The 22,667-nt window shown below is 27.9% G+C and overlaps 3 protein-coding genes across 3 annotated transcripts; 2 read left to right on the top strand and 1 right to left on the bottom strand.

The window, feature by feature from the left end:
• Positions 1-110: 110 nt before the first annotated feature.
• Positions 111-2,178, top strand: LOC123296863 (zinc finger protein 2 homolog). Its single transcript, XM_044878541.1, has one exon. It carries the CDS (start codon positions 128-130, stop codon positions 1,910-1,912), a length of 1,785 nt encoding a protein of 594 aa, XP_044734476.1. The 5' UTR covers positions 111-127; the 3' UTR covers positions 1,913-2,178.
• A 1,564-nt stretch (positions 2,179-3,742) lies between these two features.
• Positions 3,743-8,528, top strand: LOC123296864 (probable tRNA (guanine(26)-N(2))-dimethyltransferase). Its single transcript, XM_044878543.1, has 8 exons — positions 3,743-3,935; positions 3,998-4,228; positions 4,297-4,525; positions 5,424-5,572; positions 5,836-5,995; positions 6,673-6,884; positions 7,394-7,702; positions 8,312-8,528. The coding sequence occupies exons 1-8, from the start codon at positions 3,820-3,822 to the stop codon at positions 8,526-8,528; spliced, it is 1,623 nt and encodes a 540-aa protein (XP_044734478.1). The 5' UTR covers positions 3,743-3,819.
• Positions 8,529-16,229: 7,701 nt separating this feature from the next.
• On the bottom strand, positions 16,230-22,633 carry LOC123294984 (DNA fragmentation factor subunit beta). Its single transcript, XM_044876173.1, has 5 exons — positions 22,597-22,633; positions 22,422-22,538; positions 22,221-22,353; positions 19,804-19,995; positions 16,230-17,209 (listed from the first exon to the last, which is right to left on the bottom strand). Exons 1-5 carry the CDS (start codon positions 22,627-22,629, stop codon positions 16,641-16,643), a joined length of 1,044 nt encoding a protein of 347 aa, XP_044732108.1. The 5' UTR covers positions 22,630-22,633; the 3' UTR covers positions 16,230-16,640.
• Positions 22,634-22,667: the final 34 nt, after the last annotated feature.

Below are 22,667 nucleotides of genomic sequence, written 5' to 3'. Positions count from 1 at the left end.
ACATAAAATGATACATTCTGGGGATAAACCATTTTTATGTGATATGTGTAGTAAAAAATTTGTGAATAGAACTCATTTAATTGAACATAAACGAACTCATACGGGAGAGAAACCATTATTATGTGATATGTGTAATGCAACATTTAATAGAAAAAGCAGTTTAATTCAACATAAAATGTCACACACTGGTGAAAAACCATTTTCATGTGATGTATGTAAAAAAACATTTAATAGAAATTGGAGTTTGCTTGAACATAAACGGATACATTCTGGAGAAAAACCATATTTATGTGATATTTGTAGTAAAGGTTTTACAAGCCGAACTCATTTAAATACACATAAACGGACTCATACTGGTGAAAAACCATATTTATGTGATATTTGTAGCAGGTCATTTAATCATGGAAGTACTTTAGTTAAACATAAACGATTACACACGGGAGAAAGACCATTTTTATGTGATATGTGTCATAAAACATTTACATGTCAAAGTCATTTAAATAAACATAAACGTTCGACACATAATGGAGAAAAAACATTTTCTAAATCTTTTGAACACGAGAAAATGGAACATTCATTGGCAGTTATTAGCGAAAATAATCAATTTGAAAAACGATTAAATACAGAATTCTCTATTAAAAACGAAGAAGACTATTTAAACCCTGAAAAATCACTTCACACCAAAGAAAAACTATTTCCACGAAATAAATCTGATGAACGGGAGAAAAATGAGCATTCATTGGCAGTTATTAGCGAAAATAATAAATTTGAAAAACGATTAAATACAGAATTCTCTATTAAAAACGAAGAAGACTATTTAAACCCTGAAAAATCACTTCACACCAGAGAAAAACTATTTTCACGAAATGAGTCTGATGAACGGGAGAAAAATGAACATCCATTGTCAGTTTTTCACGATAAACTTGATAAAGAATTAAATACAGAATTTACTATTAAAAAAGAAGACAGAGTTACTACACAAGATGCACAGATTAAAAATTCAATATTGGAAGAAAGTAACACTGATAGCATGGTAGAAATGCCAGATAACAAAAGTGATATTAGTTGGGAACCTGAACGAAATCATGAAAATGGAAAAACAATAAATACCGAAATATTGTCGATTAAAGAAGAAATGTTAGAACCAAATATTTTTGAACCACAAATTCAAATTGAAGATCAACCACTTTTATTTCCTAAATTTAAAAGAAAAGGTTTAATTAAACCTAAACAGATTTGCAAGGGAGCAAAATCATTTTTATGTGATATTTGTAGTAAAGTTTTAACGAGCCAAAATCATTTAAATGAGCATAAACGTCTTCATACTGGTGAAAAACCATATTTATGTGATATTTGTAGCAAGTCATTTACCCATGCGAGTACTTTAGTTAAACATAAACAATCACACACAGGAGAAAGACCATTTTTATGTGATATATGTAATAAAACATTTATATGTCAAAGTCATTTAAATGAACATAAACGAACTCATACTGGTGAAAAACCATATTTATGTGATATTTGTTGCCAATCATTTGCTCATGGGAGTAGTTTATTTAAACATAAACTGACTCACAGTGGAGAAAAACCATTTTTATGTGATATTTGTAGTAAAAAATTTAGTAGGAAACATGATTTAGCCCAACACAAACGGACTCATACCGGAGAAAAATTACATGATAAAAAATTTTTATGTGATATTTGTAATAGAACATTTAATAAGAAAAGTAATTTAAATAAACACAAATTGATTCACAGTGGAGAAAAGCCATTTTCATGCGACATTTGTAGTAAATCATTTTCAGATAAAAGTAATTTAAGTAAACATAAACGGGGTCACATTAAGACTGAAGTAACACGAGCTCAGTCGATTTTAACACACGTTTTTTCAACTGCACGTTTGTTAGAATGATAGTGATTTAATAGAGTGATTCAAAAGGAAGGTTTACATGTATAATACATGCATAATATAGTAAAGAATCACTGATAATTAAATTTAGAGGTTTCTAATGTGACGTCGTAAATAAACACATTTTTGTATATAATGATATTCTGTTCTGTAATATATTTTTATTATCAGCATTGAACCCATGCGAAGCCGGGCCGGGTCGCTAGTTTAATTATGTTTAGAATAATACTTAACCCTCCTCCTCATTTTATATTTAAATCAGTAGAGTTCTCAGTATTGTGGAGTCACGAATGGAAATATGTGAACAAGAAATGTCAATGTTTTATATTTTTAAAAGTTGTAAATATGTTTTTAATTAATAAAGAGAAACTTAAAGAAGAGTTATTTGAATTTGCTTATTATTTTTTATGAATTTAAATTTTTTTGCCAGTTTTTCAATTTTCTCCAAAGAGATTATATATAACATAGAGACTTAAAAGCATAGGAAACGCAATAAGTGAATTATTGACTGTCATAAAAGAGATCGAAAAAAGGGACCGTCTTCCCTCTTTGTCTCGCAGCCGATCAAAGCGCTATATTAATATTTTGAATTTTTGTATAAACACATGAATGCCTGTGTATTTCATAAGGGATATAAAAGACAGACGAAGGAAGCTATTACGGTTCTATGCTATTCTATGATTTTCTCCCAATAGACCTTTTTCATGAAAAACAAATGCTTTTAGATAATTTTTTATGAAAATATAGTTCGAGTAGAGTCTGTAACTCGAAAATTATGCATTTTTAAGAATAAAAACACTATGAAAAAAAATTGTAAAAAAGTCACAATATTTGAAATAATTTAAAACGATTTTTTTTTTGTTCCATCGCACACGTGATCTGCGTGATGTCAATTCGACAAGCAATGACAATAAAACAGTGTCAACAGTCCTATTAATATATCATTATTATCAACTTTAAATGAAGTCAAACCAACCTTCGTGTAACATCGTGTGTTTCCGGATCGTTTTCGCCAATTTGAATTTTAATGATTTTCATTGTCTGTTTTCTCGGTCATATAGCTCCAAAAAAATCGGGGAAAAAAATTAGTCCATTTATCAAGACATTTACTTTCATTTAAAAAAAAAGAAAAAAAAATGTGAAAAAGGTCTTTATAATACGGTCCTCCTTATCTCTACCCTCCATAGCCACTATTAGTACAGTAAAAGATGTTAAAAATTGAGAAAAATGAAATCATCCACTCGGTTTGTAGCTAAAACCTGGTGGAATACGTTTCTAAAGCGTCAAAAATCATTAGTAAAGTATGAGCTCGTTCCGCAAATGTTTATAAATTGTTAATTCAATGAAACGTGAAACCGTCAACAGAGACTATATCAGTAAACCGACAATGTTAAAGTTGACTTAAAAAATTAATAAATAGGTAATATTTGACAAACACTCGCATAAATGTCATACAAGTTGCCTATTTACTAATTTTTTGAGAATTAACTTTTTCCATGCGTGTAAAAAGCATATATGTAATACTAAAGGTATATGGGCAGTTGGTACGGGAAAGAATGTCCAAACTTTACGGTGCCGACAATATTTGTTTTCTCTCTCGTTCGAGACATTTTATCTATACTGCGCATGCTTGAGAATTCTCTAAAATATGGTAACCATGGTTACCATTTAAAAATTTTAAATAGTGCGCACGAAAAATGCGCAGAGCTGACAAATGCGATCGGAAGAGTGAGAGAACGATACACTATCTGTTTCACTTAGTCCGAACGCCTTCCTCTTATAGGAACTGCCCATATACCTTTAGTATTACATATATGGTAAAAAGGTAAATAAATCTAACATAACCACACTTAAACTTCTAAAAAATAACATTAAAAAATGATCTGCAAACGTTGAAGATTTTTATTGAAATGGATAAAATTAAAAACGTGGAGAACGTAACAAAAATTTCAGAAGGCAAAGCAGAAATTCTTACAAAAGGACAAGTTTTTTACAATCCAGTACAAGAATTTAACCGCGATTTAAGGTAGTCTTACAAGTATTTAAAAATTAGGAATGATTTAATTATAGTTTATTATTTTATAATAGTATTGCGGTATTGAATGCATTTGCTGCCGAACGTGATGTTGGAAAAAAACTTACTATTCTTGAAGCATTATCAGCTACTGGATTACGAAGTATTCGCTATGCGAAAGAAGTAGTTGAAGTTAAAAAAATAATCGCTAATGATATATCGAATAAAGCTGTAGAAGATATTAAAGAAAATATTGTTTTAAATTCGGTAGAAAATATCGTTGAATCTAGCTGTAATGATGCTGTGTAAGTTTTGTTTTTATATCAAAGGTTGGTAGGTTTTTAAAGATTCAATTTTTTTAATTTTCCTTTAGAATGCTTATGTATCAACATCGAAAACCGAATGAAAGATTTTCAGCCGTTGATCTTGATCCATATGGCAGTCCGACAATATTTTTAGATAGTGCTGTCCAGTGTGTAGAAGACGGTGGTTTACTGCTTGTGACTGCAACTGATATGGCAGTATTAGCTGGAAATACACCAGAAACATGTTATTATAAATACGGCGCAATATCATTAAGACTTCGAAGTTGTCATGAAATGGTTAGTTATTGAGACATTAAGAATTCTATAATATAATTTATTGAAATATTTAGGGATGCCTTCAAATTCTGTTAATAACATTCCATGTTTATACAATGTTAGAAGATGAAACTTCCTTTTTTTGCAATGTTAACTTCGTAAACTTGGCATATTTGAAAGATGCTTTGTCAAAAAAATTTATCTTTTTGATACAAATGATTCACTTGCCTTTAGTTAATATCTTATCATTTCAAAATAAATCAATTCTGTACGATTGTCACTTAATAACGAGCATTGAAAACGAAAATTTTGTAAATAAAATAAATTTCACAGTCAAAACTGTGTTGCTTTTGTCATACAGAAAAAAGTATAAGCTTATTTAAAAAAAGTAGCTAATTGTAAATAAGAAATTATAGATTTTTTTTATCCTACTTAAAAAAAATTTTCGCGTTTGGAAATTTAATATTTTAATTGAAAGTTAAAAAATATTTAAAAAAAATGTCCAACAAAATTTTTATTCCATATAAACATATATTTATTTTTCGATTTCGCCCCAATTTCCTAGATCAGTTTTTTGTATTTTATAAATACGTATTTCGACTACCAAGTAGTCATCATCAGTATGAATTAGCTAATCGTAATTACTCTTATTATGTATGTTACTCGTTGCTCATTTGGTGGCAGACTGCACGGTGCAAATTTATTTCGAAATATCCTAGAGTTCTCATTTATTATCTTCGATTATTACCCATATATTCATATAAATGTGTCGATCTATACACTAACATGTCTTTGAACTTACATTACTAAGATTTTTGAGAACTTCGTATAATTAACTCACCGATGGTGAGACTAGAGTTCGCAATATACTTTAAGTGTATAAAGGGTATTATTTTAATCAAATTTTTATCTTATTTAGGCATTACGAATATTATTACAATGCATAGAATCGCATGCAAATCGTTATGGACGATATATTGTGCCATTATTGTCTTTGGCTGCAGATTTTTATATTCGTGTTTTTGTTAAAATTTTCACTGGACCAGCTATTTGTAAGAAAACAACCAGGTAAATAAAATTGTCTAGTTATAAATAAACGCTACTTGAAAAATCCTATATAAATGAATATATTAAAAAAATATTAGTTCAGTCTGGGCAACAAAATTGAACGTATAAGAAGATATCTCAAATACAAAAAAAAAAGAAACAATATTTTGATAATGTGTGTAGGAATTTTAAAACAGTTAATTAATCCTCTCAACAGTTCTAAATCGGCTAACAGGTTTGTTTTTTAGAAACAAAAACTTAAAATATTTATGTTTTATGTTTAGCAAATTAAGTTTCGTGTACGAGTGTGTTGGATGTGAAACATTTAATTTACACCCTTTAGGTGTATTAAAACCATCTAAAAATCCAAATATTTTAAAAAGTGTTATTCCAGTGGGACTACCCGTTAATGAAGAGTGTGAACACTGTGGACATCAATTTCGGGTAATTAAACTTAGTTTATTATTTGTCTTTAAGTATGATGATCTAAATAATTAAACTTACCAATTAAGACCCTATTTAAAAACTTTTTTTCTTTTTGACCAAGATTTCAAATGTAACTTTGCCAGTCGCCCAACATGAAATTGGTCTTCGATTTGTTAATTTGTTTGGTTGGTTGAACGCGCTAATCTGAGAAACTGCTGTTTCGAATTGAAAAAGTCTTTTAGTATTGGATAGCCCATTTATCGAGAAAGGCTATAGTCTATATAACATCACGAGCTGATAGTTACCCGTACGCTTCGCTAGACTATTTCTAAAACTATTGAATGGATTTTAATGAAACTTTACAATAATGTAGCGCATACGCCAGAATAACACGCAGGCTATAATTTATAAAGATAGAAGTTATCCACCCGCTTCTCTGAACAATTTCGATTTTGAAAGCAAAATAATTTAGTTTCATAATAAAAAGTAACATATATTACGACTGTTATGAATGGGGGGATAAGTGAGATCGTCCAGCGAATCGACGAATAACATCTAGTTTAATAGTATAGGGAATAAAATACATACATTTTTCGAATTCTATTTTCACTTAGAAAACAAATCTTAAAATTCAAATTGAGTTAATTTTATATAATTAATATTGTATATATTTATATAATTGTAAAATATTGTAGGTTGGTGGACCAATATGGTCAGCTCCTATTCACGATGATATTTTTGTATCAAAAGTATTATTGTCAGTGCCGCAACATTTGGGTACTTTAAAACGTATTTTAGGCGTTTTAAATGTAATACGAGAAGAATTGATCGACGTTCCTCTATATTATACCTTAGATAGATTGTGCGGAAAAATGCATTTAGAAACACCATCTATGATGAAAGTTAGGTAAGGATATCCAAAAGTTTCAAAATTTGATCCACAGACTTATGTTAATTATAGACTAATAGTACATTTAAAAAAAAATCTCTGGGTCAAGAACATAAATATTAAAGACGTATAACTAAAGTGAAGAGAGTAGCAGGAAAAAGGCGCCTACCTGTGCGAGTTCCTTATTGCGTACTTTGCACTGCGTATCAGGCTGTCTCTTGTTTTCAATCAATTGAACAATTTCAATTGTTTTAAATCACTTAGACAGTCTAATGCGCAGTACAAAATAGGCAACGACCGATGACTATACCTCGTCCAGATAGGCGCCTTAAATTCAGTCATGGGCACTTATAGCTCGGCATAGTAGGTTTCATGGCCTTAATATTCTTGCCCCGCGTATTGTGAATTTGTGATTCCATGTATAAATGATGGACAGGTCTGTATTGACAGTTTATATTTCGTATTAAGTCTCTATTCTCAAACCATACTTCATTGATTACTACATAAAAATTTATTTTAATTTTTAGATCCGCTATATTAAATGCAGGCTATAAAGTATCGTTTTCACATGCAAATCGAGTATCAATTAAAACTGATGCTCCAGCTTCATTTTTATGGGACTTGTTAAGAAATTGGGAAACAACACATCCTGTAAATAAAGCCAAAATTGCAAAGGAAGATCCTGCACTAAAATTATTAGAAAACAAAAACTCTAATATAAACATTAATTGGAATTTACATCCACATGCTAATCCAGATTCAAGAAAATTAAATTTACTTAGATATCAAGAGAATCCACAAGCTAATTGGGGACCTGGAACTCGTGGGACAGCTATGTAAGAAAAATTAAAAAATAATTTTAATCATCGAAAAAAAAACTGAAGTGTTTAAAGAATTTTCTATGTATCTATCTGCTTTCTCTATTCTTAAATTTTCAAAAATTTTGTCCAAAAATCAATAAATGTAGATAAACAAATCTCCCAAATTATTGTGCAATTGTGATAACAAAATATTCATAATACAAATCTCAAATTTATTGGACTTACGTACTAATTTGACTAAATTCGAATCAAATTTAGCTTTGCTGGAGAATAATCAAATTTTATGGATTCTGATAACGTTACAGAGTACAAAAATCGATTAATTTATAACAGAACCAAATTTTGTTCGATATTGAATTTTTTTTAGTTTAATTTCGGGTTTTTTTTGTAGTAAAAATCACTCCCTAGTTCACTTGTATCAAAACATTACAGAACACGACTCTCCAATCTTAAAATCTTCAAAATATAATATGAAGCATAACATTATATAACTCAAATTTAGAGAAATTTTTTGCTAAACTGATTACAGCAAATCTATTTTTTTTCAATACTTAATCATCAATCATCTTTACAATAATCATCTTTACAATGACAATAATCATCTTTATTCAACATTTGTTTCAGGGTTGATATTGATAAATTATCGAAAAGTAAAAGAAATCAAGGAAAATATAGTAAGAAACGAAATAGATCAAATGAATCCATAAGCAACGAAGCAGACAAACATTTTAAACAAGCTGACGAAACATTGAGTAATGAAACTAGTGACGAAGCATTGAGTAATGTAACAAGTGAAGAAATATCGAATACTGAAACGACGAAAAACCATGAAAATTTATAAATTCTACTAATTGTTTAAATAATATTAAATTATGAAAAATAAATTTATTTTTAACAGTTGAAATATAATTTTAATTTTGAAAACCAGAACGCCCGCAATTGTATGTTTGTAAGAATAATCCTAGAAGATACAAGATAACAACAACATTGCAAGAATTGCCTTCCACCCTACTTAATTCTGAGCCATTTGCTTTATTTCCCTCCAGGATTTTCATCTTTTTCTCGACTGATCTCCTCCAGTTTATCTTGGGCCTCCCAAGTTCTCTGATTCCTTAGGTTCCAGTATAGGTCTTGTCTGTTGATGGTATTACATGCAGGGCCGGATTTAAACTTCTGCCGCCCCATCATTGAAATATCACTAAAAAAGTTATGTAGTTTTTTTTTTTAAATTATTCGATTTTTAAGAAATTCATTGATTAATTTTTTTTTTTTTTTTAAATGCAAAAATAGCTCAAAAGCGTTCTTAATTTTTCTAAAAAAACCAAATTTAAATTTTATGATTCCAGCAAGTTAAAAAATCAAATATTACCATTTCAAATCTTCAAAAAAATGAATTAATTAAATTATTTCGAAGATAAATTTTTACTTAAGGTGTCAAAATTATGATTTACAATATTTCGATTTGACAAATATTGTATGGGTCGAATTTCTTAAATTATCTATTAAATGGTGTATTATTAATAATTAAAAGAATAAAAATTTTCTATTAAGAAATTTTGATGACAATAACAAAATTTTTTCCACTTTCCAAATTTTGTCGCCCTAGAAAATTTGCCGCCCTGGGCACTATCCCCGACTGCCCCTAGTGTAAATCCACCACTGATTACATGGTCTTCTTGAGCTGTGGCCTATCAACCCAAACTTTATTTTCGTTATTGTTTCGTTCATAAGGCTTTGACTTACTTTCCTCATCAATTTTTCGTTTAAATTCTTTCTGGTCAGTGTATTGAAGATTATTCTGAGACATTTGTTTGTGAATCCCTGTAATTTATTTGCATTCGTTTTAGTCACTTGGCACGTCTAGCAATCATACAGAAGGACTGATTTTACATTGCCTCCAATATTTTGAGTTTTTTGTTTCTTATTTGGTTTGATTGCCACACTGGTGCAGGCTGTATGCAAACGCTCTTTTGGCCTTAATTATCCTGCAGGTAATATCTTCATCGGTTCCACCTTCCTTTGACACTATGCTTCCTATGTATTGGAATTGATTTACCTGTTCGATATTTACATTATTCACAGTTAACTGTTGACGAAACATCAAGTAATGAAACTAGCGATGAAGCATTGAGTAATGTAACGAGTGATGAAACATTGAGTACTGAAATACGCAATTGACGAAACAATGGGTAACCGAATTAATATTAATTTATGAAAAATAAAAATAAATTTATTTTTAACAATTGAAATATAATTTTAATTTTGAATAATCAGAATGCTTGCAATTCCAAATTTGTAAGAATAATCCTGGAGATACAATTGATAAAAAAATAATATCCAAATGTATTTATAACATCAATTTATTTATTTCTCCATAAAAACAATTTTATTTCAAGCGAAACAGCAATTGATAAGTTTAGAAAAATAACAATTGAAAATAGTTTTTCTTTATAACGTTTTCCATAAAATCAAACAAATTTTACAAAAATATATGTATGTATATTTTAATGTATATTTCATAAACTCTTTTAAGTAAGATTATTATTGCTCGAAAATTAAAGACTACTATCAAACTAATTTTATCCATACATATTTTAATTATCTAAATAAAATAGATATGTTTTTCATTCATGAAAAAGTATTAACTAACCAAAATAGCAGCCATTCATACCTCAAATATCATTATATTATATTCGAATAAAATTTTATAAAAAAAAATTTCTCTTCAAAACAAACATTCAGTTCATTCGAAAATACATTCAAACTTATTAAATTTAAATATCATGTACCCATTTATCAATATGTATAGATAATGCGCTAGATGGATTTGAATATGCAAAAATCATGATCAGAAAGGTTTTCCACGAATCGTTTAATGGATCATCAAACAAATTAAGAACACTCCACGTTTTTTAAAACTTATTTTCTATTTTGTAAGTACATTTGACTGATAAAGGGGTCAGTTTACCTTCACCACTCCATATTCTTTGAAACTAGCTTCACTGGGTCAATATTATTGATTCAATATATGGTAAAATACTAAAACCAAAAGTTTTCAGAGGGTTTTAGCAATATGGGTAAAAAAAAAGCTCAAATTATTTCTCTGCATGAATATAGGAAAAATTTCAATTCGCGATTTTTGAACATACTCAAATTCCTTCAGCCCATATTCTAGTATAGCCCGTGTGTTTTATCGAATCAGTTTTTTGGATGAACACAACTCACTATAGAATGGTTCCGTACCCACTACAGAAAGAATATATCTCAAATTTTATATCGATAAAAAGCTAGAGGAGAATTTATAGTATATCTGTTAAAAGCAAGGAGAGTCGAAAAAAACCACGTCAAGAGTCGGCATTCGAAAAGAGGCTAACTAACAACGGTGTCGACATGTAAAAAATTAAGCGTTACATGTATGCTTGATGAATTCATTTCCTTTGCACAACACATGAAGTTCCGTTTCTTACTTCATTTTACCCTGCCACTAATTTCTATGCATGCAGGCTTAATCGTTTTATTTTAATCCTATTTGGTTCATTTTAAACTCGAACACAGCTTACGATTTTCAAACATCATTCCCACTCAAACAAACAAGAAAATTCTTTACACTTTTCCTAAATATTTTTATCTTACTTTCTTCATGAATGAAATACAATTACGAATTATTAAACTACAGTCTGATATATTTTTTACAAATTATAATTAATAGATAAGCCATGTTTTTATACAAAAGTATCCTTATATTAAGATTTTTCTAAATATCATATCGGACAACAAGATTACAGGATTATAAATACAAAATTTTTTTTAATATTTATAAAATTAGGTTTTAGAATTCATATTATTTTAAACTTGTTGCAAATACGTAAAATAATGGATTACCTACATTTTGCAATATTAGATAATGTTGTGCGTTTTTACCTTTTTAATATGATCGATATGTTTTTAAAAATTTTTTCAGAACACTGACGTCATATTTTAATTTAAGAAATTTAACATAAACTGAAGAACTTTGACTTACATAAAGTATACAAAAATTTGAAAAAAATTGAGTTTCATAATCAAAATATGTAACTCGATAACTTATATAGTAGTGCGAAACGTTTGTGTGTTCTGTATACACAAACATACAAATAGTATAAAGACACGAACAGATCACATACAATTTGTGTCACTTAAATAGAACAGAAGTGATGGAGTTGGTTACGCTCTAGACCGGATATCTAGAGGACCTGGATTCTAGTCCGAGCTTCTGTGTAATTTTTTTTTGTTTCTTTCTATTTGTATAAATGAAAATACGTAATGTGTATTTTCCATTGAAGCATACAGTCTCATCCTCATATCTTGAGTAGTATAATGTAAAACTTTAGTTTCATAATAAAAATATGTAACATAAACTATGACTAAAATATGAATCAATCAAAGAAGTGGAACGTTGGAGCTCCCATCAATTTATATGTTCAATTCAATGATTTCGAGATTAAATCTCTAAATGAAAAACTGGTGATTTTGTTAATAAAACAATAAAGCGGGCAAATTACGGAATCGTATTTTTACTTGGCTGCTTGTTAAGTTCTGTTACGGAATTAACATTTAGTGGAATAAAATTTACTTTCAAGTGCGTTTTAATAGCTTTTATCGGTTAAAATGCGATGATATTCCGTTCAAGCCTGCGTAGTTATAAAATATGTATGACAAAGTCTAATAATACTTATTTATACAATTTTTTTATTTTAATATAATCGAATATTCAATTTCAAAAACTAATATTAAATTAAATCCATCATAATTTACGTATTTTTTGTAAATTACTTTTTTGAATTCATAAATTAGTATTCTAAAACCCAATTGTAATAAATTGTAAAGAATTCAACAATACTTAGTGATTGAAAAATTTAAGTAAATAAGTTCTGTTTACATTTTCTACATAATATATATTTCATATCAAAGTCAAAAATAAACCAGGCTATACAAAATTTTTTTAAACTAATAAATTCGTTAAAAACAGTCTTTTTAACTAAAATTACTTAAAATCGGCAGTTCACGATTTGAGAAAATACTTAAAGATTTAGAAATATAAAGAAATGAAATTTATTATTATATTTTTTTTTATATATTTTGTACACGACTAGGAATATTTGAACATTTGGTTTTGGGAAGGATAAATTCTGTAGCAAAAATATATTGTCAATTCAATATGTTTTTATGACGTTCAAATAAAATTTTTGTTAATTATCACCTCCAGAAAATGGATATTGTAAGTAAATTGTTGTTCATCATTTCTAGCCGGTTTGTTTTGTTTTCAATTTGGTTATATCATGGACGTTTAAGATGAATTGCTCATTCGAATATAGAAATAAAAATTAACAAGATTATGCATTTTACGATATGAGCAGTCCATTTTATGAGTTTATATAGTTTTTATATCGGCTATGGAGTTCGACAGCCTATTTAAAATGAACAATTCCTCCACGAATGAACTAAGCCTTCTAATTCTAAATAGTCTTTCACATATTTTTAAATCAAATGATATTTTTAATAAATACAATACTAAGTTCATTTTAGAGGTAAGCAAATCAACAATAATTTAAATTTTAACTTTTTTTTAAAATTCTATGCTCTTAAATTTTCAAAGAAATTTTATCATTGTTGTGAAATACTTGCCCAATTAATACTTTTGTTACATTGATAAACATTTCTAAAATACATTGGACTTTCAATCATTAGAAAATAAAATATTTCTGGGCGCAAAATTTTTATGAATGGGTCAGTTTAAAGGTTGTAACCTATTTTTACTGGATTCTGTGCATTAATAACTGCACATTTCCAAAAATTCCAATACATGACTTGTTTGTATTTATTGTGAAATGAAAAGTCAAAATGGCTGGTATAAAAAGTTGTGCCCAGAATCGTATCTTTTATTATATAAGTATTTATCAATTACGTAACACTCAAAATAATTAAATTATAAGATATCCTAAATTAAAATTCTCTTTACTTGTTTTGATATGATGACCAAATTTACAATATTCATATCAAAAATAGCGAGAAGATTTATGGAACACAGATACATCTCCATAGCCATTCAAACCACTTTTTAAAAAAATTAACATCGACTACAAAACAATTTCTATATTTGAGATCATTATTTCTCATTATTACAGTTATCAACAGTTAAAGCTTTGTAAAAATATTATTTTATAAATCATCGCGTAGGCCATAACCGTGCAGTACCTATGTTCTTTACGATTTTAATCAAATACAATGATTAACCAAAATAGTGTACCCTCGTTAAAATTAAAGAAAAATTGGGCTTATTATATACGTAGTCATATCGTAGTCATTTTCAACCGTTTTAGATGCCGAAGAGATAATACTGCAAAATCAGTCTTATAAAAGGTCAACATCTATTAGGATATAAACATTCAGAATAGGACATCTATTTTGTTGAAGTATGGCACTGAAAAATCGGTGCTTTAAATATAAAATCTGTAAAGGGGGAGAAAGATATTGCTAATCGAGAAAATAACGAGCTTTGCTTAAAGTTGGGAATGCTTCAAAGCAAAGGTTTAAGATAGGATAATGTTTTTCTAATTGGGATTATGGAAAAAAATATTTTTTCTTTTTTTTGACAAAAATAGAAATATTCTGTCTGTAGTCAACGTCTCTCAGAGGATAGAGAGAATAATATATTTCCAGCACCGTAACGTTGGAACATTCTGCCCCATGCCAGTTGACCAAATACGAATATTACATATATGCCTCTACCATTGATTAAAATCGAATAGAAAATTTTGGAATTTTTTGAAAAAGAAAATATTCTAATTCTTCAATAAAAAAAACACACATTCATTCACATATTACTAAAACTATAATAATATAGTAATATAACTCTGATCTTTGTACATTGCAACATGAAATGATCCAAATATTGTCGTACCCAACCATTTACGCCTGCGTGAATGGCATACAGGTACCACCAGTACAATGGTATTGGATTCCTGAAAACCTTTTATACCATGTTTTTATTTACAGTTGAGATTTTGTTTAATTTACACTATTTCTGAGATAAATTTTGTATTATTCTGCGCGTCTATGGCCTAGACTTATTCCAATGAAATACAATTTAAACTTAGGTGCTAATTGTCACGTTAAAGTGACGTATGCCATTTTGGTTTTAAAATAGTTTCTAGTATTTAGGATGCATCCTGTATACACTTTTATGCATGTATCAAAAAATATTTTAGCAACAAAAAAATAATACTTTCTTTAAGAAAATGCATACATATTGACACTACGTTATTTAATATCTTATTTAACTTGGCACTTTTAGCTAAAATGATCTACGAACTACCCTAATATATTTATTCACTAAATTATCTAATATAATGTATATATAATATAGTTTTTTTGTCTTCATAGTTTAAATAATTTATATATTAAAATAATTAAGTTTTTTTTTTTAATCATTGCATAAATAAGCCATTAAAAAATGAACGTGATAATTCCGTTAAAAATACCAATACGTGATATTTAAAACCAAAATTTTATTAAAACAAATTAACGGCAATTTGTAATTGATAATTCTGCGGTAACGATATACAAATTATTTCCTTAGGTCGATTCAGCCACCGAACCATCACCGGACAGTCTCAGTCAAAATTATGGCTGTATTCACACCTTTAATTGATATGCCGAAGATGACTACAATCTGCCATTAAATCGTCATCTACTAACAGAATTTTGATTGTTGATCGGATAGTGTGATGCTCTTTTTAGATTTGATTTGGTCCTTAAAACGAATTTCGCTTAATGAATATGTAACCACGATTATAAGTTTTTGTAACGGAATGATTACGATAATTTCCTTGTTATTCAACACTTTATACTTTTTAGTGGCTTAATGATTAAACAAGTGCTGAAATAAGGGTGTGAACTTATTTTAAGATATCACACTTGTAAGAAGTGAAACTTCTTTTTTATTTATATCATTCAATAAAACAAAATTACTAAATATTTAAAAGCATTAAAAAGCATAACAAATACTTTTATTAAATCGAGTTGTTTATTTTAATAAATCCTAATTACCTATTCAAAAACAATGAAAAGGTCTATTACGAAAGTTTCATTACAATGAATATTTCGAACTAGAAAATACAAATCCAAACACGAATATGAAAGGATAATATTTATTAGGAACGCATTAGGATGTAAATTCAAGGCAACACGATTTCTTCATCTTAAACATTTCCCCTCACCCGAAACTCTAGAGCCATGTCTGGATTTGTCTTTTCTGAGTCTTGATGATTACTTCATACAATCTTTAGTAAAAATATTCTAAAAACAAGTTTGAAAGCAGTTAATACTAATCTCCAGGGAGAAATTTCACCCCCTTCTTTTTTTTAAATTAAAAAAAATAGAAAAAATTTTTTGTTACGGAATTTGATGAAACTTGGTATATAGCCATATAAGGTAAGTTTGATCCAAAAAGTAAAAAAAAATCGGGTTCATTTTGTGAAAAGCTCAAAAAATACTCGTCCAATCAAAATGAAAATAAATAATTTAAATACACGAAAATTTTGTTGAATTTACGAAGGGATATCATTTTTCGTATACGACTTTTGTCGATATTTTTGAATCTTCCAATTGTCAGAAGAACCCGCTTTTGTTTTTTGAATCAAAATTACTCAAGAAGATTATTTCTATCCAAATGGAAAAAAAAGAAAATTTTCCAGGTTTTTAAACAATTTTCTTTTTTGAAAAAATCTAGAAAATATTTGCCAACAATTAGTTGACATTCTTACTTTTTTTGGGAGTGAGGGTTCGCTTTTTCCAGGATTTGCGCTAACACTCAGTCATATGTTTTTGGAGATTAAAATCTAAAATCTCAAAACATTTCATACATAATAAATAAGCCCACTTAATATTAAAAAATCACTATCAAATACGTTTGTCATTTTAAATGAAGTTCTTGATCATCATTTTTTGTAATACTATAATCAGAAATATCTTTTAAATGCCGTTGTTTATCATGACAAACAATATGAACTAATTTTAAATTATGTTTTGTAAATAAATCATTAAAAACTTTTTGAAAATTAATATGATCCTCTTTATTTGTAATTATTTTTGGTATAATCGATCTAGATCGTTCAACAACATGATCTAAATTCCATGTTTGAAATAATATTCTCGATTCACGGCTATCATACGGATTTATAACATGCTTTGGTATACTTTCACATTTTGCTTTATTCCATTTACCTTCACAATAAAAGTAACCATTTTTATCACATAAACATTTTAAATTAGTATCACCAATTGTAAAATGTCTTCTATCGAAATAACAACCAAAATAATTAACATTCTTTAATTCTTTTGATAAAAATGATAATAAATTATTAATTTCCTTTGAATTGACATTGTTTAATTCATCTTTTGTTTTATAATAATAATTACGGATACGGTCCTGTGATCTACGAAATAAATATTCTTCTTTTGTTTTTGATCTTGTGTCTAAACCTATAAAAATTATTTGAACGCATAAAAATATTAATCAAAATACATAATTGTTTATTAATATTTTTATGTTTGAGAATTTGAAAACTTCAAATGATATTTTTTTCGTAAAAATATTATAAGACAGACATTGATATTCGTTGCGTGTAGTATCGAATTTTGCGTCTCGTTGCTTATATATACATATAATTCGTTATATTATTATGTGAGCTCTCAAAAATGATTTCATCATTAATATAAATATATTAACTATGGAGGAACTTAAATGCTTAGAAAGAGTATCTAGCAACTTGACAGCAAAATATTCCTATAGAACTATATGAAACATTAAAATAATTGTTTTTATTATAAATTGGGGCACTATGTCGTTTAAATCAAATATCAAAAGTATAGTTAACAAGTAGTTAACCCCTCACGGGTAAACAGTGATGTTTACGAAAAAATGTTTCAAACATAAGTTGTTTATTTTTTTATAAGAAACATTTTTTACATTTAAACTTTTGTTCTATCTCTAACGGTTTACAAGCTTGATATCTCTTTTCGTTTTTGAGTTACCGTGATGACAGGCGGACAAACGACAGAAAACCGGAAATGGACTAATTAGATGATTTTATAAACACCTATACCAAAATTTTCTTCATAGCATCAATATTTTTAAGAGTTACAAACTTGGGACTAAACTTAGTACACATGATATAAAAAGTAAAAATAGAATGCTTAAAAGTTTAAAAACTTAAAATTTCAAAGTATGTGTGCCAGAGATAACATATGTAACTATAAATATGATACATCTTTTGTCTTTTCATTCAATGAAAAAATCAGCTTAGTCTAACAAGCATGCTTTACATTTTTTTGCCTCGTGAGGCTGACATCTTAGCGTTAAAATTCCATAATTTTTAATAAATAATAATAAATCATACTATATCATTTATTATAAAATTTAGGCAATATTATTACATTAATGAGAAATCATTATATGAAAACTTAATAATATAATAAACATTTCTGTCACTAAGGTACTATTTTAAGGAAAACTGAAGTTGTTTTTTATTGTCGAAGGGGTATTTTTTACACCAAGAAGACTATACAATAAAAAAATTCCTAAAGAAAATGATTTAACAAATATATAGACTAAAAACAAACAAGCTGTAACTTGATTACACTACAATGTAGACTATCCAACCTGTTAGAGAAGAATATTCCACCTCCTCTGTTCACTGCATGTTAATCGGTATTATTTATTTTTTATTATTTTTTTTTAATTCAATGAGCCGCTCAATTTTTAATATTATTGGAGGTACTGGCTTAAAAATGGAGGCACGCTCCAGGTTACATCAAGAAAATAAATGGCAAATCTATTTTTAAACAAGAACAAGCTAAGAAAATTTAAACATTTATTTGTACTAAAACTTTTACGACAGTTAAGCAACGTCTATTTTATAATATCTTTATATTTTAGTTGCAAGACCAAATGTTCTGACTGAAAAAATCAGATTTCAATTCTTTCGAACACAACATAAATAATGCAAATCAAGAAAGCAATCTGCTCAATTGGCTTATGTCTGAGAATTCCAGAAGAATATCGAAACATAAAATTACAAAAAATTAAAACTACTAATATCGCAAGTGAGTATAATATTTACTGATAAAAATCGATGTCAAGAATAAACATTCGCTTATCAATGTCCATTAATGACATATAATTAGGGATGTTTTAACCGATTCACGGAAATAACTCCTCAGAATATCTGCTCAGATATAAATATGTAAAAATTTTATTATTTTAAAAGGAACATCATGACTGGAACATGAATTGACTTGATTGAAGTAAAAAATTATTTATATATCTGTGTACAATCCAATTCAAAATTTTGATCGAGATTGGATCAGAATGAAGATCCTATATATTTCAAAAGGAAATATATTGGAGTATTTTTATTAGAGCAAGATCAAATTCAAAGTTACTAATTTTGATGTCTTTGTTCAAATTATACAACTTATTTTGAGTGATACCCTTCTGTTAAGTTATGACCGTCGATTTATTAAAAAATCTCAAATCCAGATTGTCTATAAGAGATTCGATTTATGCCTTTTTTTATTGCGTTAATTAAAAAAATAGTAGCTCATGATAAATCCATATAGAATATTAAAATAATCGTCAGCTGACTATAATGCAATGTATTAAACATCATTTGCTTACTTTTCGAAAAAGATAATTTTCATTTGTTAAAAATATAGGCAAATATTTTTAAATAAATGGAAATCAATTTTACGGAAAGTAAGCAGCTGACGTATAATCCACGACGGCTTTTGTAAAAGAATCTTGTTGCTAGATCCTAGGTCTTGAATAAGCGTTAAAAAATTAATTATTGTTAATTATTTTGTTAACAATTATAAATATCTATTATAAAAATACAATTTTTCTAATATATATTTCATTTTAATAAAATATCCATTTTAAGATTAATGGATTATTACGATATAAGTTTAATATTTTAAACCTGAATTGATTTTTTGTTTGTTTTAGGTGTGATAAACGTAAAATAAATAATGTGCTTATTTCTTTAAAATAATAAAAACAATGCAACAAATTTTACCCTCAAACCAATCTGGATGTTCAAGCCTTGAACTCAACAATATTTTATCATGCTGGTCGTTTTTATTAAAATTATCAGCTAGTTTGTATATTTTCGATTTCAATTCGTTCATCACAAAATCTTGTACTTTGGTACCGGCAGTTATGTATTCAATGTTGACTTCCCGTATTGTTTTGTACAAACGTTCCGCATCTGAAATGTGTAAATAAGTTTTTCTTAAAATCTTCAAAAACACAAATTCATATTGAAAGAGCTTCAAAATTTACTTTCCAGGTCACTATTAGATTCAAAATTTGAATCCTACAACCATTTTGCTTACTTTCGCTTACCTGACGTTATGCTGAGTTTCCACTTACGAGGTTTATTATAAGAGAACAATATCTGTCTGTATGTAGTGTGTATAAAGGCTTGCCTCTTTAGGGGGTTAAGGAAGAGGTAGATTATCCATAAGGCAAAATAAGCAAGAGCCTAGTGGCGCGAGTTTACAAAGGGGTGCGCGCGTGGAACTATTAAAAAAAATATACAGTTAATTAAATAGTAAGTATACAAAAAATTACAGTCTATATTGACATTTGTGCAGTTATTCAAATGTATGACAGTCTTGGAACTCTCAACAGTCCAAGAATATGAAAAGGACACAAAGAGGATACGAAAGAGAATGCTCACAGCAGATGAATCTGACGAAGATATTACTTCTTCTTTATCTGGTCAGAAAACATTCAGAGTGAGAGTATATCTAATAATTATAGACAGATTTGTGGTTGAATTTTAAAAGGGACGATAATTTTACAGCAATTTTTACAGTAAATTTTCGCATTTAAGCAATTTGATCAATTTGAACACTGGAGTAGTTCTAAATAGAGCAAGTATGTTAGTAAAGATTCTGGTAATTTACAAAAATGCTTTTTTAATGAATGTATTCATCTACGTTCTTATTTAACAGTCATAGCTCGAGCCAGAGCACTGTCTAGAACAACCAACGCGATTTTACAGGTTTTAAGAAATAAAGAACTTGAAACTAAAAGACCAAAAAAAAAAAAATCATTTGATCGATTTCTATTACGGGGGGCGCTACTTTTTGAAACCGTCTGCGGGTGCAAAAATTTTTTATCCGCCCTTGGGTTAAGGGGAAGAGATTAAAGCTGAAATAATATTAAAGTTTCAGGAGTACAATGGCTTTCTTAGGGGATTAAGTAGGTGAGAGGGGTCCAAGGAAATTAAAATGAAATTGCCCAGCGAAACTTAGGTAACCGTAAAAATATTCTTATAAACATACATACTTCTTCGGAAAATACCTTATTCCGGAATAAATGTAATTTTTATAGTAACTATTTCTACTGAATATATTGTTTAATTTATTTAAGTGTTTATATATACTATATACAGTGTGTCCCCGGATAGAGGTAACTATACTTGTAAATTTTGCATTTTAAGAAAAAAAGTCATTCTTTATAAGAAGTTTTGCTTATTATGAAAAGTATGTAGGAATATTTAAAACTTCTAAATAATGTATAGAGTAGCAAAAAATGTGGTATCACTATTTGTTTTTTTTTTCTAAACTACCCTTCGTTTTTAAAAGTTGACAAAATGTTACTAAAAAAAGTTACCCGAAATTAACAATTATGACTCTTTACAAAATATCAAGAAGATCTTTCCAACTTAGACAATTCCATTCTTATTGAATGTTTATCCGAGATAATAAATTTTCTTTTTAATTTTCTAAACGAGTCCACAAAAAATTATACTCTCGGATAGTACATGTTCATTGATTTATTATTATTTTCTTTCTTACGTTTTTTTATAATTAGAGCTTTTGTTCAAATAAAAAATGATGCTATAATTAAAGTACTCGGATCTTCTTGATATTTTGTATATAGTCATAATTTTTAATTGCGAGTAACTTTTCTTAGTAACATTTCGCCAACTTATAAAAAAGAAGGGTAGTTTACCAAAAATAAAAATAGTGATTCCAAATTTTTGGCTACCCTGTACATTATTAAGAAGTTTTAAATATACACTACACACTTTTCAGAATAAGCAAAACTTCTTATAAAGAATGACTTTTTTTCATAAAATGCAAAATAAGGAAATTTACGTATAAGTATAGTTACCTTTATCCGAGGACACACTATATATTGAAATCTATTAAGTATCAAATTTTCATAAAATATGCATTTTTTTGTTTTTGAATTTTTCTTCTAGTTTAAAATTAACTTTTTTCGATTATAAAATAATTATTTCGATTATAAGTTATAAAATAATTTTCGAATATAAAATTAACTTTTTCGAATCGATTATTAAATTTTATCTTTCGTACTATTAACTAAAATTTTGTTTATGAAAAATTATTTTCAAAACATCAATTCAATTTTTGTGTTCAATTTTCCTGAATTAATAATAATTTAAATTATATTTACCAGTTTCTGCGACTTTGCCTTCCTCAACCCACACTAGTGTCGTTTGTGATGGAAGTGTTTGAAAGTATTGTTCAGTATCAACAATGGTTCCATCAACCAATTGAAAATATATGTTTTTTGGCACTGGCGAATTCTAAAAAAGTAATAAAATTTATAGATAGATATTGATTTTAATAATTTATAAAACAATAAAAAATTTACCCCGTAGTTTGTTTTTAATTTTTTTAGTGTTTTATCTTTTAAATCATCTAAACTTTTTGCAGCAATACCAATTTTTTGTTTCCTCTCAGAGTCAGTAATTTTATATCCTTTTAACGGCTAAAATACATACATGTATTTAAAATTTGTATTATTAAAAAGCAGAATTTTGTGTTACCTTATCACCCATTGTTGAAAAAAATTTCAGCATTACTTTTGATAAAATAATAACCGCATTCAAGAAAAAAT

This window comes from Chrysoperla carnea, chromosome 3 (assembly GCF_905475395.1).
Source record: "Chrysoperla carnea chromosome 3, inChrCarn1.1, whole genome shotgun sequence".
Taxonomy (NCBI): Eukaryota; Metazoa; Arthropoda; class Insecta; order Neuroptera; family Chrysopidae; genus Chrysoperla; species Chrysoperla carnea.
The sequence above is the reverse complement of the archived record's forward strand: the minus strand, read 5'-3'. Positions and strand labels throughout refer to the sequence as shown.